The sequence below is a fragment of the Barbus barbus genome (genome assembly GCF_936440315.1).
Source record: "Barbus barbus genome assembly, chromosome: 50".
NCBI lineage: Eukaryota > Metazoa > Chordata > Actinopteri > Cypriniformes > Cyprinidae > Barbus > Barbus barbus.
Window position 1 is genome coordinate 9,966,017 of NC_136728.1, and position 14,293 is coordinate 9,980,309.

At 35.1% G+C, this 14,293-nt stretch overlaps 1 protein-coding gene and 1 pseudogene across 3 annotated transcripts; one reads left to right on the forward strand and one right to left on the reverse strand.

Annotated features, from left to right (window-relative positions):
* The first annotated feature begins 386 nt into the window (after nucleotides 1-386).
* Nucleotides 387-2,560, forward strand: LOC306868069 (protein AMN1 homolog; annotated as a pseudogene). Its single transcript, XR_013786130.1, has 5 exons — nucleotides 387-647; nucleotides 718-847; nucleotides 2,142-2,198; nucleotides 2,281-2,392; nucleotides 2,469-2,560. The product of XR_013786130.1 is annotated as a protein AMN1 homolog (transcript).
* On the reverse strand, nucleotides 2,467-8,049 carry etfbkmt (electron transfer flavoprotein subunit beta lysine methyltransferase). Of its 2 annotated transcripts, none has more exons than XM_079414061.1 (3): nucleotides 7,679-8,049; nucleotides 7,418-7,548; nucleotides 2,467-3,272 (listed from the first exon to the last, which is right to left on the reverse strand). In XM_079414061.1, exons 1-3 carry the CDS (start codon nucleotides 7,966-7,968, stop codon nucleotides 2,917-2,919), a joined length of 777 nt encoding a protein of 258 aa, XP_079270187.1. In that variant the 5' UTR covers nucleotides 7,969-8,049; the 3' UTR covers nucleotides 2,467-2,916. The 2 variants fall into 2 exon arrangements, with proteins under 2 accessions (XP_079270187.1, XP_079270188.1); XM_079414062.1 differs by having other exon boundaries at nucleotides 2,572-3,272; nucleotides 7,418-7,512; nucleotides 7,679-8,034.
* Nucleotides 8,050-14,293: the final 6,244 nt, after the last annotated feature.

Here is a 14,293-nt window from a genome sequence, read left to right on the forward strand (position 1 = left end):
ACCTTTATTTTGAGGCTGTGGCGTTTTTATTCAGCTTTTGTAGATCGCCTTTAAGCAGTACAGAAATGTTAAATATTAAACATTCACATACATTAACGCGAAACAATTTAAAATAGAAAATACGTGTAACAAGAATGCATAAAAATAAAAGAAAACTGAAAAAATATTCTAAATTCCTCGAACGCTTATGTTTGTCGGTTATGAATGACGTAACACTATAAATGAGACCCGCCCACTCCGAGACTCGCGAAGGAGAGAAAACCAAAACAATGTGGCGACGAAGATGCTAGATAGAAAGTTAACGATGTGATTAAATTATAAAACATAATGAACGTATATTGCATGTGCTATCTTCTCAGTTAGTCATATAAAGGTATATAAACAGCAGTAAAAACGACCAAATCATGGCTACCATAGATTATCTTATGAGCTTGTGAGTAACATCGATTTTTATTAAGCGTTAGTATTCATTTTGTTCATTTAATAGCATGAATTCCAGCTCTTTGAGTGTTTTCTCCGCACGCAGGTGCGCTTTCAGTGTTGCTGAGAGGTATGAGGAGATCAGGATGTTGCCTGCTGCCGTGAAAGACAGATTATTGCGAATAATGATGTTTTACGGCACGGTCACCGACTCCAACATCAGCCAGGTAATGCGTCCCCATCACAAGAGCATTTGTGATGATAATATATCGCGCTCATGTGTGATTTGTGTTTCAGCTCGTGCACAACGGAACCCACACACTGGATCTGCAGAACTGCAAGGTGTCAGACTCTGCACTTCAACAACTCCACTGCCTGCAGCTGAGGACAATACTGTTAAGAAGCTGTGCAGAGATCACCTCTGAGGGTATTCTTTTCACAAATCAGTGCTATTTATGGGGCTTTATTTGTGATATGCAGTCATTAGTTGGCAAACGAACTAGTGTTGTTATTATTAACTAAAACTATTAAAAATGTTTTTGGGTATTTAAAATAGAGCTGAAAGAAAATATAAATAACAAAAAACATGCATTAAAAATATTAATGCATACTATATTAGAATTTAAATAGTACTAAAATAATACTGAAATTAACTAATTAATCAACAGTCAATTATTAATAAATTAATTTACAAATGTATAAATTGGTATATGGGGTAAATAATAACAGTGGTTAAACCTGAAAATATTACAGGATTAATTCTAAATATTATTAATTGTTAATAATAATTAGTGCTGTCAAACGACTAATCACGATTAATCACATCCAAAATAAGTTTTTGTTTACAATATGTGTGTATATTTATGTATATATAAATACACACACATACAGTATATATTTTGAAAATATTTACATGTATTTACATGCATATATTTATGTTCTTATATTTTATATTATATATAAATATATTTAACATATAAACATAACATATTTTTCATGAGTATGTACATGCAAGTGTTTGTATTTTATATATATATATATATATATATATATATACATACATACATACATACATACATAATAAATATACACACACATATAATGTAAACAAAAACTTATTTTGGATGTGATTAATCGTTTGACAGCACTAATAATAATGAAACTTTATTAATCATAATCAACTAGAAAACGTCACTAATAATTGGATATAAATACATAGAGCTAAATACATGTATGTTTATTATTTAATAACTACAGTAACTAAAAAGATAGATTTTTAATTGCATTAAATTGATCAAAAATATTAAGCAGCACAACTGTCAACATTGATAATAATGTTTAAATGTTTATATAGTACCAAATCAACATATTATAATGATTTCTGAAAGATCATGTGACACTGAATGTAATGATGCTGAAAATCAGCTTTGCATCACAGGAATAAATTACATTATAAAATATGTTCAAATATAAGTCAGTTATTTTAAATTTTAATAATATTTTACAATATTACTGTTTTTATTGTATTTTTGATCAAATAAATGCCACCTTGATGAGCGTGTTATTTCAAAATTATTAAAAATCTTATTTATTCCAAACTTTTGACCGGTAGGGTATATACCAAAATCATAGTGCTGCTCTAAATCCGTTTGAAGATTTTGTGCACACTTATGATTATTATTTTGACCAAATACTTACTTGTACATTCACACTATTTAAAGGTAACTGATCAAGGGGTCATTGGACTTGCAACTGGAGTTTGTTCACACAGCCTAAAGGTATTGCATACTGATTTAAAATTTTTCATTAAGACCATTTTAATATTGTGTTATTATTTAAATGAATTATGCACTGTTACAGGAGTTACAGATGATACGATGTTGCAATTTGACTGATGTGGCTGTGACTGTTGTTCTTGCAAACTGCGCCAACATCAGAATTTTCAATTTCCATGGATGTCCCCTGATTACAGGTAGTCACATGGACATCAAATGCAACACATATTTTGTTGTCAACAAATTTTCAGTGCATCTATGTGTCTCTTTTAGATAAATCAAGGGAGGCGCTCCAAAACTTTATTGGTCCCAACAAGATCCAACAAGTGTCTTGGACTGTGTACTGATGTGACTTATCACCTACGGTACATCAACTACAGCACATCAACTTTATTGTCGTAAATGTAATGTGCTCATCAAAGATATGCATCATCCTTGTCAAATTTATTAAACAATCAAAAAAATCTATGATTTTTTTACAGCATTTACAGCGCTTGCATTGTAATGTTATTTAATATTTAAGAATATATTTATGTAAAATTTTGTTGACCTACTTTCCATTTTCAACATTTCAACTGTACAATAATGCATAAGAAATAAAAATATATGGATGAAATGACAGTAATCTGCTCCAGAATATGTTCCATTGAACATGTTTGCTTACATTAAACAGCATCAATTATAGATGGGCAGATATACTTGCACATGAATGCTTTAGCTGTTATAGATCAGGTTTGTAGTTGTAGCACCACACTGTGCTATTTGTTAGTCCATAGTTCTCCTCTTTGACTGAGTCGGGCAGCTCAAAGTGAGCCAGTTTATGTAATAATTTTCTGATGTCATGGCTTTCAAATTGAGCCCGTCCCGGGTCACCAATAAGCACTTGTGTTCCATGTGCGGTTATGCATGTTTGGAGCCACTTATGCAGACGATCAGCCAGATCTTCATCATAGAACATGTCTCCGAGAAGAATGAGGTCCCAGTCATCAGGTTTTGAGCCGATCATGTTGTCTGTCACACAAGGTAAAGGGTCCAGATCGTTCAGTTCACAGTTGATTTTTGTGGCAACGGCAGCAACTGTAAAACCAAAACAAAGCACTTATGTTTAATATTATAAAACTGTTGTTTGTCAGTCAGTGTGGTGTAACCAACATGAAATCAGTGTTTATTTTATATTTTAAATTTTCATTTTAGTTCATGTTTTAGTCATTTAGTTGCATTTTTGTAGTTTTTGTTTCGTTATATAAGTGTCTAAATAGTTTTTATTTATTCTTGTTGCAGTTTAGTTTAGTACATCAAAGATTTTTAAATAAAAAGGTTTTATATATAACTTATATTTTAATTCAGTTAACTTATTTATTTTAACAATTTTGTATGGGTTTAAGGAAGGGAAATGGAAGTGGTGTGTGGCAAAGTATGGTGACCCATACTCGGAATTTGTGCTCCCATCCAAGTGTACACACAGTAGTGAACACACACCCGGAGCAGTGGGCAGCCAATGCTGCGGCGCCTGGGGAGCAGTTGAGGGTTCGGTGCCTTGCTCAAGGGTCTCACCTCAGTCGTGGTATTGAGGGTGGAGAGAGTGTTGGTTATTCACTCCCCCCACCTACAATCCCTGCCACAACCTTCAGGTTACAAGTCCAACTCTCTATCATTAGGCCACGACTGCCCCTAGTTTATTTTTGGTTAACTATAATAGCCTTGCTTTAGACCCTTATAACCATGTAAATGTTATTATTTAAAAATTAGATTTTCATATTATTATTTGTGTTTGAACATTTTATGACTAAGTGGCACATCATTTATGTGTGTTCAAATTACAAGTATTATTTTAGTATTTTTTACTTAATGGATACACCTTAATGGACAGTTTTCTGTCAATGATTAAATTAATTATTTTTGTTAAAAACATTAAATTGATTATAAATAATCAATGTGAATATTTTCACCAGCTAAAAAATTGTGTTAAGTCAGTTATTTCTATCTTTTGCTGTAGTGTCAGTAGGAAATATAAGTTGACATTTCCATTTACCGGTATTTGCCATAACATTCATTTTGCCGGTAATTATAATAATTCAGTGAAATTTTTGTCTGACAACAGCCAGTGCTCCACACAGAGATCTGGTCTGATCATCATCCAGTCTGTCTGGAATGACATGAAGAAACAGAACAAACTGAGACAGAATAAATCCAGAAGAACTGTAGTAACGTCTCTAAGATCCTTCAAGAAACCTCCCTGCAAAGCTACAGTACTGTTAAAAGTTTTAGGCACTTGTGTAAAAATGCTGTAAAATGAGGATGCTGTCAAAAAATATTATCATAAATAGATTTTCTTTATCAATTAACTTCTATTAACTAAATTAAATTAACACTTGGTGGGACCATACTTTGCGTTTAAAGCAGCTTTTGCCCTCGGTGCACTTGTACATAGTTTTTCAGGAAGCTTTGCAGGGAGGTTTCTTGAAGCATTTTGGAGACGTTGCCACAGTTCTTTTGGATTTAGTCTGTCTCAGTTTCTTCATGTCATTCCAGACAGACTGGACGATGATCAGATCTGGTCTCTGTGTGGAGCACTGGCTGTTGTCAGACAAAAATCTCACTGAATCATTACAATTAATGGCAAAATGAATGTTTGGAAATGTAAACTGATATTTCCTTCTGACTCACTACAGTGAAGGAGTGGATTGCAGATCTACAATGGCCCTCATAATAATGTTAATTATAATATTTCTTGAATAATTATTTATCAAAGTTACATTTATGCATGTTAGAAAATAAGTTGAATATGGCTTTAGTCTGCCTTTTTATTCTCTAAGAAGCTGATCTCATTGTGTGTGTGTAGTTAACCACATTTGATAATATTTAGGGCAGAGCCCGGCAACCTTGAAGTACAGATAAGTGTTCTCTGCGTATGTCTGTGAATGTCTATCTTTGCAGCTAGATGCAGAGAGAGAGCTCTAGGAGGAAATCGTCATTTGCCGTCATCCTGATGTCCAGGGTAACAGATGTACAGTGCTCTCCAAAAGTATTGGAACAGTAAAGACAAAATTGCTCTGTTGGCTGTGGAGTCAAGACATTTACAAATATGATTAAAAGATGAATATGAGAAAACTACAGAATGTCACATTTTATTATTAGCCGTTTCAACACATACATGTTTTACCAAATAAAAAGAACAGCACTTTTAGAGTTTCATCCCTCTATCTGATGTGAGCATAAGTATTGGAACAGTTGCCTCACAGGTCTTTCTAAGTGATCAGCTGTGTCCTGTTGCATTAATTCTTCATATATTAAAAGCAGGGAATGTGTTGTATCAGTTATATCCATTACTTCTGTATTCTGAATCTTGCATTCGATGATGACACACACAAACCAGGATGAAGATGAGGGAGCTGACTTTGAGAGAAAAGAAAGCAATTTGGATGCTAAAAGAAAAGAGGAAGTCAGTTAGAGCTATAGCAAAAACAAAGGGCATGGAGAAATCAAGAGTTTGGAAACCACCAGCGACTCCAACAACCAACAACGACCTGATCGGCTGAGAAAACAACAGTAGTTGATGACAGACAAATCATAAAAGCTGTGAAAATGAATCATAAAAGATGTGTCTGTAAAATTACCAACAACTTCCAGAAAGTTGGGGGGATGCTCTGACAATCTACTGTCCTCAGGAGACTTTGACACAGAATTACAGATGCTACACAGCAAGATGCAAACCTCTCACCAGCACCAAAAATAGAAAGGCAAGATTAGAGTTTGCAAAAAAGCACAAAGGTGAGCCAGAAGAGTTTTGGAACTGCGTTTATGGACCGATGAGACAAAGATGAACCTTTATCTAAGTGATGGGAAAGCAAAAATGTGGAGGAAAAAAGGGAACTGCAAATGATCCCAAGCATACAGCCTCATCTGTAAAGCATGGTGGAGGTGGTGTCATGGCATGGGCATGCATGGCTGTCTCTGGAACAGGCCCTCTCAACTTTACTGATAACTTAATGTATGATGACAGTAGCAGAATGCATTTGGAAGGGTACAAAACAATCTTACCTACCAATATTCAAGAAAATGCCACCAGATTCATTGGGAAGTGCTTCATATTGCATCAGAACAATGACCCAAAACACCCTGCCAGTTCAGTCAAGGAATTTATAAGGGCAAAGAAATGGAAAGTCTTAGATTGCCCAAGTCAATCTCCAGATTTAAATCCGATTGAACATGAATTTCACCAGCTGAAGAGGAGAGTAAAGGCAGAAACTCCCCCAAACAAGCAACAATTGTGATTGGCTGCATTAAAGGCTGGGAAAAGTATTTGAAAGGATGAGACCAAGAGTCTGGTGATGTCTATGGGTCACAGACTCACTGCTGTGATTGTGTGCAAGGGATCTGCAACTAAATAATAGCTTTTAATCTTTTATATCTGCCTTATGTTCAACTGTCCCAATACTTATGCTCACATCAATGAGTGGGATGAACTCTAAAAGTGCTGTTCTTTTTATTTGGTAAAACATATATGTGTTGAAATGGCCAATAATAAAATGTAACATTCTGTAGTTTTGTCTCATATTCATCTTTTAATCATATTTGCAAATGTCTCGACTCCACAGCCAACAGAGCAATTTTGTCTGTACTGTTCCAATACTTATGGAGGGGACTGTATGTCTCTGGAGAGACCTATTGCATCTGAATCTGATCAGTTGTCACCAAATATAATCACTAGAAGATATGCTTCGAGTTTTACATCCATGTGTGGAGATTTTCTAAGTTTATCTACCAACCAGAATCTTGCTTACCTATGTATTGATGTAATTAGTGACCTCGGTTAGAGTATAACTATTGGTGTCTAGAACATGTACGCAGGGCGGCCTACGAACTCCATTGCGAGAGATGAAGCTGACTTCTGCTGATGAAACTGCCAACTATTTTCTTCAGTATATTTTTCTTTAATTAATTGCATCTCTGACTCCTGGTCTTTGTTCATCATACCTGGTCCATGGGTTTTAACTGTAATTCCCCAACAACAGCAAAAGAGAAATAAGTGACTTAAAAAAAAAAAGTCTGGTGAAAAAAGTCTTTTTTTGCTGGTGAAAATAGTGTTCTAATAATTTTGCCCACCATGTTTTTGATAAACTCTGCAAGAAAGGACATTTAGTTTACTCGTCAAGTTGAATTTTACAAATCACACTTATTTTTATTTCAATTATGAGGTGCAGGAGGAACACAAGTCTCACTTGGATCAATGTCATTGGCAACAACATGGGAAGCTCCAGTGAGTTTGGCAGCAATGGCTGATGCTCCACAACCACAGCCGAGATCCAGCACCTTTCTGCCTCCAGACACATCAGGGTTATTTAACAGATACCTGAGAAAACAGTCCACTCAGAATTGCATCATTAATAAAAACGACACAATAACACAGGTAGACTGAGCATATCTTTGAGTAACTAACCTAAAATCTACCGTAGCGTTTAGTATTATTAGTGATTTGTTACCTAGCCAGCGCCTGTCCTCCGGGCCAATATATTGCCCAGTACGGATCAGGAAAAGGCCATAATTCAGGTCTCTCCGTCCAGAACCGGCAGGTGGGGGTGAAGAGTCTTAAAGAAATCTCTGGGGTTAAACTTTGGGAGCTCACTATTTCTGTGTTGTCTGTAATGAAGTTCTTTATATCATCCTCTGATCTGACGCTTCTCACGTATCGACGCATTAAACACCACGTTCCTCTTTGAAATGCGTTTAAAGTTCCCTGACCGCGGAAACACAGGATTACTCCTCTGTACATGTCTGCAATGCTTAAACGAGTTAAATGCTCTGCTGTTCCTTCTGTTTACGTTTCTTCCACATGTCTGTCACGCATGCGCAGACCGGCTTAGCAAGTCTGCCACGTCACGAAGATAATCGCACCAATCAGAGCGCTCAACTAAAAATACATGCGAATATTTTTAAACTTTGATTTTGAACTTTGTAAATTTTCCGAGTACATTAACAAGCGATAAAGACCAAAATAAATAATTATCCTTGGTACTATTTCCCACAAAACAAAGAATTACCACAATATTATATTTCAAATTACCATGGTATTTCCATGATTTGTGGAAATGGTAACATGATAGTTAGGTAACGTGACTTTCTTTCTTTCTTTTATTTTCCTCCTCTATTTATTTTGCACAGCTTTTTAATCTAAAGCTGACTTTAATTCATTTACAATAAAAAATAATTAAAATATTAATTTAAGGTCAATTTTATTATTTTAAATAATTACTTTAATAATGTTTAGAATAATTAAACAATTATGAATAAATAGATTAAATTAATTTGCATGTAACAATATATTCCATTGTTGTTATTGACTGGTTACAGTGTTCTGGCAGGTACATGTTAAATCTTCAGCATTGTAATCATACCATCCAGAAATAGTCCCATGAGCTCACAAAATGAAGAGGTGGGCTGCGTCCTGTATATGACAGTCACCATAGATACCTGCTGCTAAGGCTTTTCTTTCAACAGCACTGCCTGCTCAATAAGGAAACTGACTGAGTGTCAAGTACAGAGTGTGTGTGAAATCAAAACACAAGGAGGAAAAACAACCATCACCAAGGATACAAAAGGTACCTTATATTGTTTTGGTAATTATGTATTTGTAAATTAATAATAGACAGCATTAGTGACAAATTTATCTAAATTAATAGTACTATGAATATTTACTCTTAATATTATGCATATTATAAAAGAGCAAATGCTACAAAGCCCCCTCTGTCACAGATACTGCTTGACTGTCAAGTTACTAGCAACAAATAAACATTATGCATTGTTTCCATGTTGTTGCGCCACTCTGGCATGCTAGGTTCAAACTGTCTGGTTCATGTTAAATAGTTTTGTATAAGGGCAGGACAATCTGTTGTTGAGTACACAGTATCTCAACTCACTTTTGGATATGGCCAAGTGGAGAGGAGAAAGAAGAAGTCTTTCACCTTCAGGATTCTGGAGTGGGCAGGAATGGGACGCTGACCCGGGCCGTACATCTTTCTGGCGCACTCTTAGGTCTCAAAGTCCCCTCGCTCTCTCGGATCTTGACTTGTGGGATAGTAGAACTCTTCTTAAAGCTCGGGTATGTACAAAGTGAAGCTCCGAGGATCAAAACAAATCATTTTTTTACAATAATCTTTTATAAACTTTTAACAAATATGACGCTTCTTTTCAGAAATCTCCAGCATGGAGTTGTGTAGGCTTATCTGGATTGACTGACCACTCAAAAATCAGCACCAGGTTAGTGCTTTTAAGGACTAGCTCATCCAAAAAATGAAATTTTACTAAAAATGCACTCATCCAAAATGTAGAGTTTGTTTCATCACAGATTTGGAGAAATTTAGTATTACATCACTTGCTCACTAATGGATCCTCTGTAGTGAATGGGTGCCGTCATAATGAGACAGCTGATAAAAACATCACAGTAATCCACAAGTAATTCACATGACTCCAGTCCATCAGTTAATGTCTTGAATCGAAAAGGTGCATGTTTGTAAGAAACAAATCCACCATTAAGACCTTTTTAACTTCAGACCCAAATATAAGTCCTCTCATAACATTAATTTCTCCAGTGAAAAATCGTTTCGTCTGAAGCAGTAGAGAAATATGCACAGATCAGTCACCATTTAATAGTGAAAACAGTTGTAAACAAATATGTGGGTGGATTTTGATGCGAGAGGACAACAGAGGATTGACTTTTTCACTGGAGGAAATGTTATTATGGATTATTATGGACTGGTATTTTGGCCAGAAGCGACGTTTTAAAGTTAATGATTAATTTTTTTATTTTTTTTTATTTTAACAAACATGCATCTTTTCACTTCAGATGTTAATTGATGTACTGGAGACATGTGGATTACTTGTGGATTGTTGTGGTGTTTTTATTAGCTGTTTGGACTCTCGTTCTGACGGCACCCATTCACTCCATTGGTGAGCAAGTGATGCAATGCTAAATTTCTCTAAATCTGTTCTGATGAAGAAACAAACTCATCTACATCTTGTATTGCCTGAAGGTGAGGAATTTCAAGAAAATTATAACAATATAAAGTTTTAATAATCATTCGAACTCTATGAGAATAGTGAAGTCCACACACCACAATGATAATATCAGAGAGGAACAATATCATTGGAATCACATTCAAAATGATTTTTCCCAGCTGATGCATGATAAACACATTGACATCTCTCTAAACCAGCACTCTTGGCAGCCAGAAACACAGGGGCTCCCGGGGCATGACGAGATGGTCATCGACATCCCGTCTGGCTCCAGAAGGAGCTCCACGAGCACACTCTTCTGCTGAAGACTTTGAGCTCAGAGCTGCTCTGGAGGAAAGCAGCACGAGGAGAGCAGAGCTCATCCAGAGGCTTCGAGAGGCCAGAAGTCACCTGGATGCTCAGACAGACCTTCTGAAAACCAACGGATCTCAGCTTCAACAAAGCCAGAGCATCTCAAACGTCCTGGAGATGAAGCACAAGGTATGGTTGAAGCAGTTTGAGCTCTACAGACACTGAATTTTACAATTAGTTTAGTTTGATATTGGTTTGATGGGACAGTAAACAGGAAAGGGATATCAAAGTGTGCTGTTGTTTACAAGGAACCCTCATCGCTGTTGATCTTCCTCCCCCACAGCAGCTGTCTGAAGCAGTGAGTGCTCTTGAACAAGACAAGGAAGCTGCAGAGCTGAGCCGATTTGAGGAAAGCCGCCGTCGAGGGGAATTACATGACAAGTGAGTTATATTGGTGTTTTATGGAATCCATACTCTATGTGACAACTACATTAATGAACATACAATATTTTCTTTTTTGCAAGGACACACTGCTACTTAGGACTTTAAAGTATTTCATTTATTTATACATAGGCCTACATTCAAAAGTTTGGGGTCGGTAAAATGTTTTGTATTTGAAAAAGTCTCTTTTGCTCACCAATGCTGCATTTATTCATTTATTTGATAAAAAATACAGTAAAACATAAATGTTCTGAAATATTATTATGATTTAAAATAAATATATTCTATTTGAATATATTTTATAATTTAATTTATTCCTGTCACGCAAAGCTGAATTTTCAGCATCATTACTCCAGTCTTCAGTGTCACAAGATCCTTCAGAAATCATTTTAATATGCTAATGTGCTGTTAAAGAAACATTTCTTCTTATTATTGTTGAAAACAATTGTGTTGCTTCATATTTTCTGTGGAAACCATGACACTTTTTTTCAAGATTCTGTGATGAGCAGAAATTCCAAAAGAACAGCTTTTATTTAAAATATAACTATTTTGTAACATTATAAATAGTGTCACTTTGAACTGTTGAAGGCATCTTTGCAAGATAAAAGTATTGATTTTTTAAAGAAAAAATCTTACTGACCCCAAATCTTTGAATGGTATCATACAGTGAGGTCCAAAAGTCTAAGATCGCTCTATTTCTTTCCCCTTAAAACCGAAAATAAACAATTTTTTTAAGATTTGGAACGATTTCAAACAAGCACTATGTTTAATGCAAATAAATATTGAGAATTCTGCACTATTTACTAAGTCACACATTTGTACTATTGATCATGTGACACCTTCGTACAGATGATCAGATATTCTTGCATCCACTGAAGCATAAGGTGCTATTTGGATCAACTCAAATCAGACTGGAGATCAAGAACAAAGAAATTAATGCTAATTTTTCATTATTATTTTGCTCGAATTGCTGTCAATAATATAATTTATAATGAAAAATTATCCATAACATTTGAAAAAAGCAAAACAGACACACTTTTACACATTTCATTTTTGTGTTGATTTGATATGTTGATTCACTCCACGTAAATAAAGAGTTCTGCAGCTTGAGTTGGACATTTTGAAGATGAGGTCTAACCTGGAGAGAAGAAGTCCACCCACATCACCAAACCCTCTCAGCAGAACTCTGCCCGCTGCAAAAGACCAAGCCCTCAGAGAGGTAGAGCACACTGTGTGTGACACAAAATGTCTGCAAACGTACATGAGAAGCGTTCATCTTTGATACTTTCAATCTAATTAAGAAGGTTTTGTATGCTGCTGCTTCCACAGGTTGAGAAAGAGAAAAAGAAGCTCAGAGAAGCTCTCAGAAAAGCAGAGGAGAGAACAGACGACCTGGAGTATGAGAAAGACAGCGCACTGAGACAGCTTCTCTCCTCTGAAGAGGTTAAACACTTAGATTTGATTTTTTTTTTCCACCCAAAAATGAAAATTTTGTCCTTATTTACTCACCCTCATGTTTGTTCAAACCTCTATGATTTTCTTATGTGAAACGCAAAAGAAGATTTTGAACGAGGCTATTACTGTCAACTATAACTAAAATTGTTTTAAAAAAAAATAATAAAGTAATAAAGTAAAATATAAACTAAATGAAAATTAGAAATGTTGCCTTGGCAACTAACTGAAATAAGTTTAAATTGAAGCAATAAAAGTTGAAATAAATAAAAATTTTAAGCTAAAATAATAATCCAGAATAGTAATATAAAAATACTAATAAGAATGGCAAAAACACATACTAAAATGAACTAGAATTAAAATGAGTACATAAAAATAAATATAGTAAATAATACTAAAATAACTCTGGTCCAAAGAACATTCGGTAACACTTAAAGCCTTTATGTACGTTGCATTATAAAGGGTTGTTAAAGGGTATAATGTATTATAATTACTCATATTATGCATTGTTATACATTATATCTTGTCGTAAATAATTATAACCTAACATTTTAAATGCATAGTGTAACAATGAATTGATAAGTGTTATAATGTATTAACTGTGGTTATAGTTATTTATGAGACTGTACAATGCATTATAAGGTGAATTATATACTATTATACTTTTATAATGCATTATACATAAAGGCTTTAAGTAAAGTGTTACTAAACATTCTTCAAAAATGTTCTTTTGTGTTGTCAGGTTTGGAACAACATAAAAAAAATAAGTATGGGGTGAACTGTTACTTTAAAAGCTGAGATTTTGCTAAGAATTTTCTTAAGTTTAGATTTAAGAAGTGCGCAAACGTTTACACAGAGGAAACAGGAGGCAATTAACCAAGCAGAAGAGTTGGAACAAAGACTGAGCAGCTCCATACAGATGCAGAAAGAGCTAGAGGACCAGCTGAATGAGTCCCGCAGCCGTTTGGGACAAATGGAGCTGGTATGAGCAACAAACTCTCTCATTTTTCATTATTACATCCATTACTGCCAGAAAAAACTATTATCTACTTTTATTAGGAAAAAGACCTATTTTCCACTAAAACACGGAGACTAGAAGACAATCTGAATGACTTAAAGGTCAAACTATCTGGAGCTTTAATGGACAAAGACCATCTTGTCCAGGTCTGGCATCACATTTCATATTACGCTATGACCTTACACAATATCAACAGTTTTATCAGACAAAATTGATTTATCCTACACATTTTAATACTTGCTTTTAGCATTGATTGCCCCTGCTGTCCTTGACCTTTTCTGGGTCGCAGCCCTCCAGTTCAGAAGCACTGTTTTAGATGTAATGTGGTATAAAATGTCTGTAAAGGAGAAAGCAGAGCTGCATCAGAGGATCCAGGCTTTGGAGCTGCAGTTGCAGAGGGAGCAGAGGAGCAAACAGGGCTTCACTGAGCAGGTGTGTGAGCTCCATTCTGAGCTGTCTCAAGCTAAGAGCCAGACCAACAAACAGAAGATGGAAACCATGTTGATGAAGGAGGAGCTGCTTTGCGTTAAAGAGGTCAGCGGTCACTCTTTTACAAATCTGTATACAAAAATATGCCACCATTCATAAATGTGGGGTTCATTTATGAAAGAAATTAATACTTTTATTCAGAAAGAACAGATTGAATTGATACAAAGTGACAGGAAAAACTCCATTAATGCAACAGAAAAAAGCATTTAAAATAAATGCTGTCTTTCACAGTTTTCACAGAAATATTAATCAGTACAACCGTTTTCACCATTGATAATAATAATAAATGTTTTTGAGCAGCAAATCAGCATATTAGAATGATTTCTGATTTCTGTGACACTGAAGACTGAATTTTTACCATTACAGGAATAAATTACATTTAAAATATAATAAC

Coding starts and splice junctions, on each gene's coding strand:
- etfbkmt (XM_079414061.1), bottom strand. CDS start 7,968: ATGTACAGAGGAGTAATCCTGTGTTTCCGCGGTCAGGGAACTTTAAAC. Junction 7,549..7,678: donor GGAGGACAGGCGCTGGCTAG/GTAACAAATCAC, acceptor CTGTTTTCTCAG/GTATCTGTTAAATAACCCTG. Junction 3,273..7,417: donor TGCCAATGACATTGATCCAA/GTGAGACTTGTG, acceptor TTGGTTTTACAG/TTGCTGCCGTTGCCACAAAA.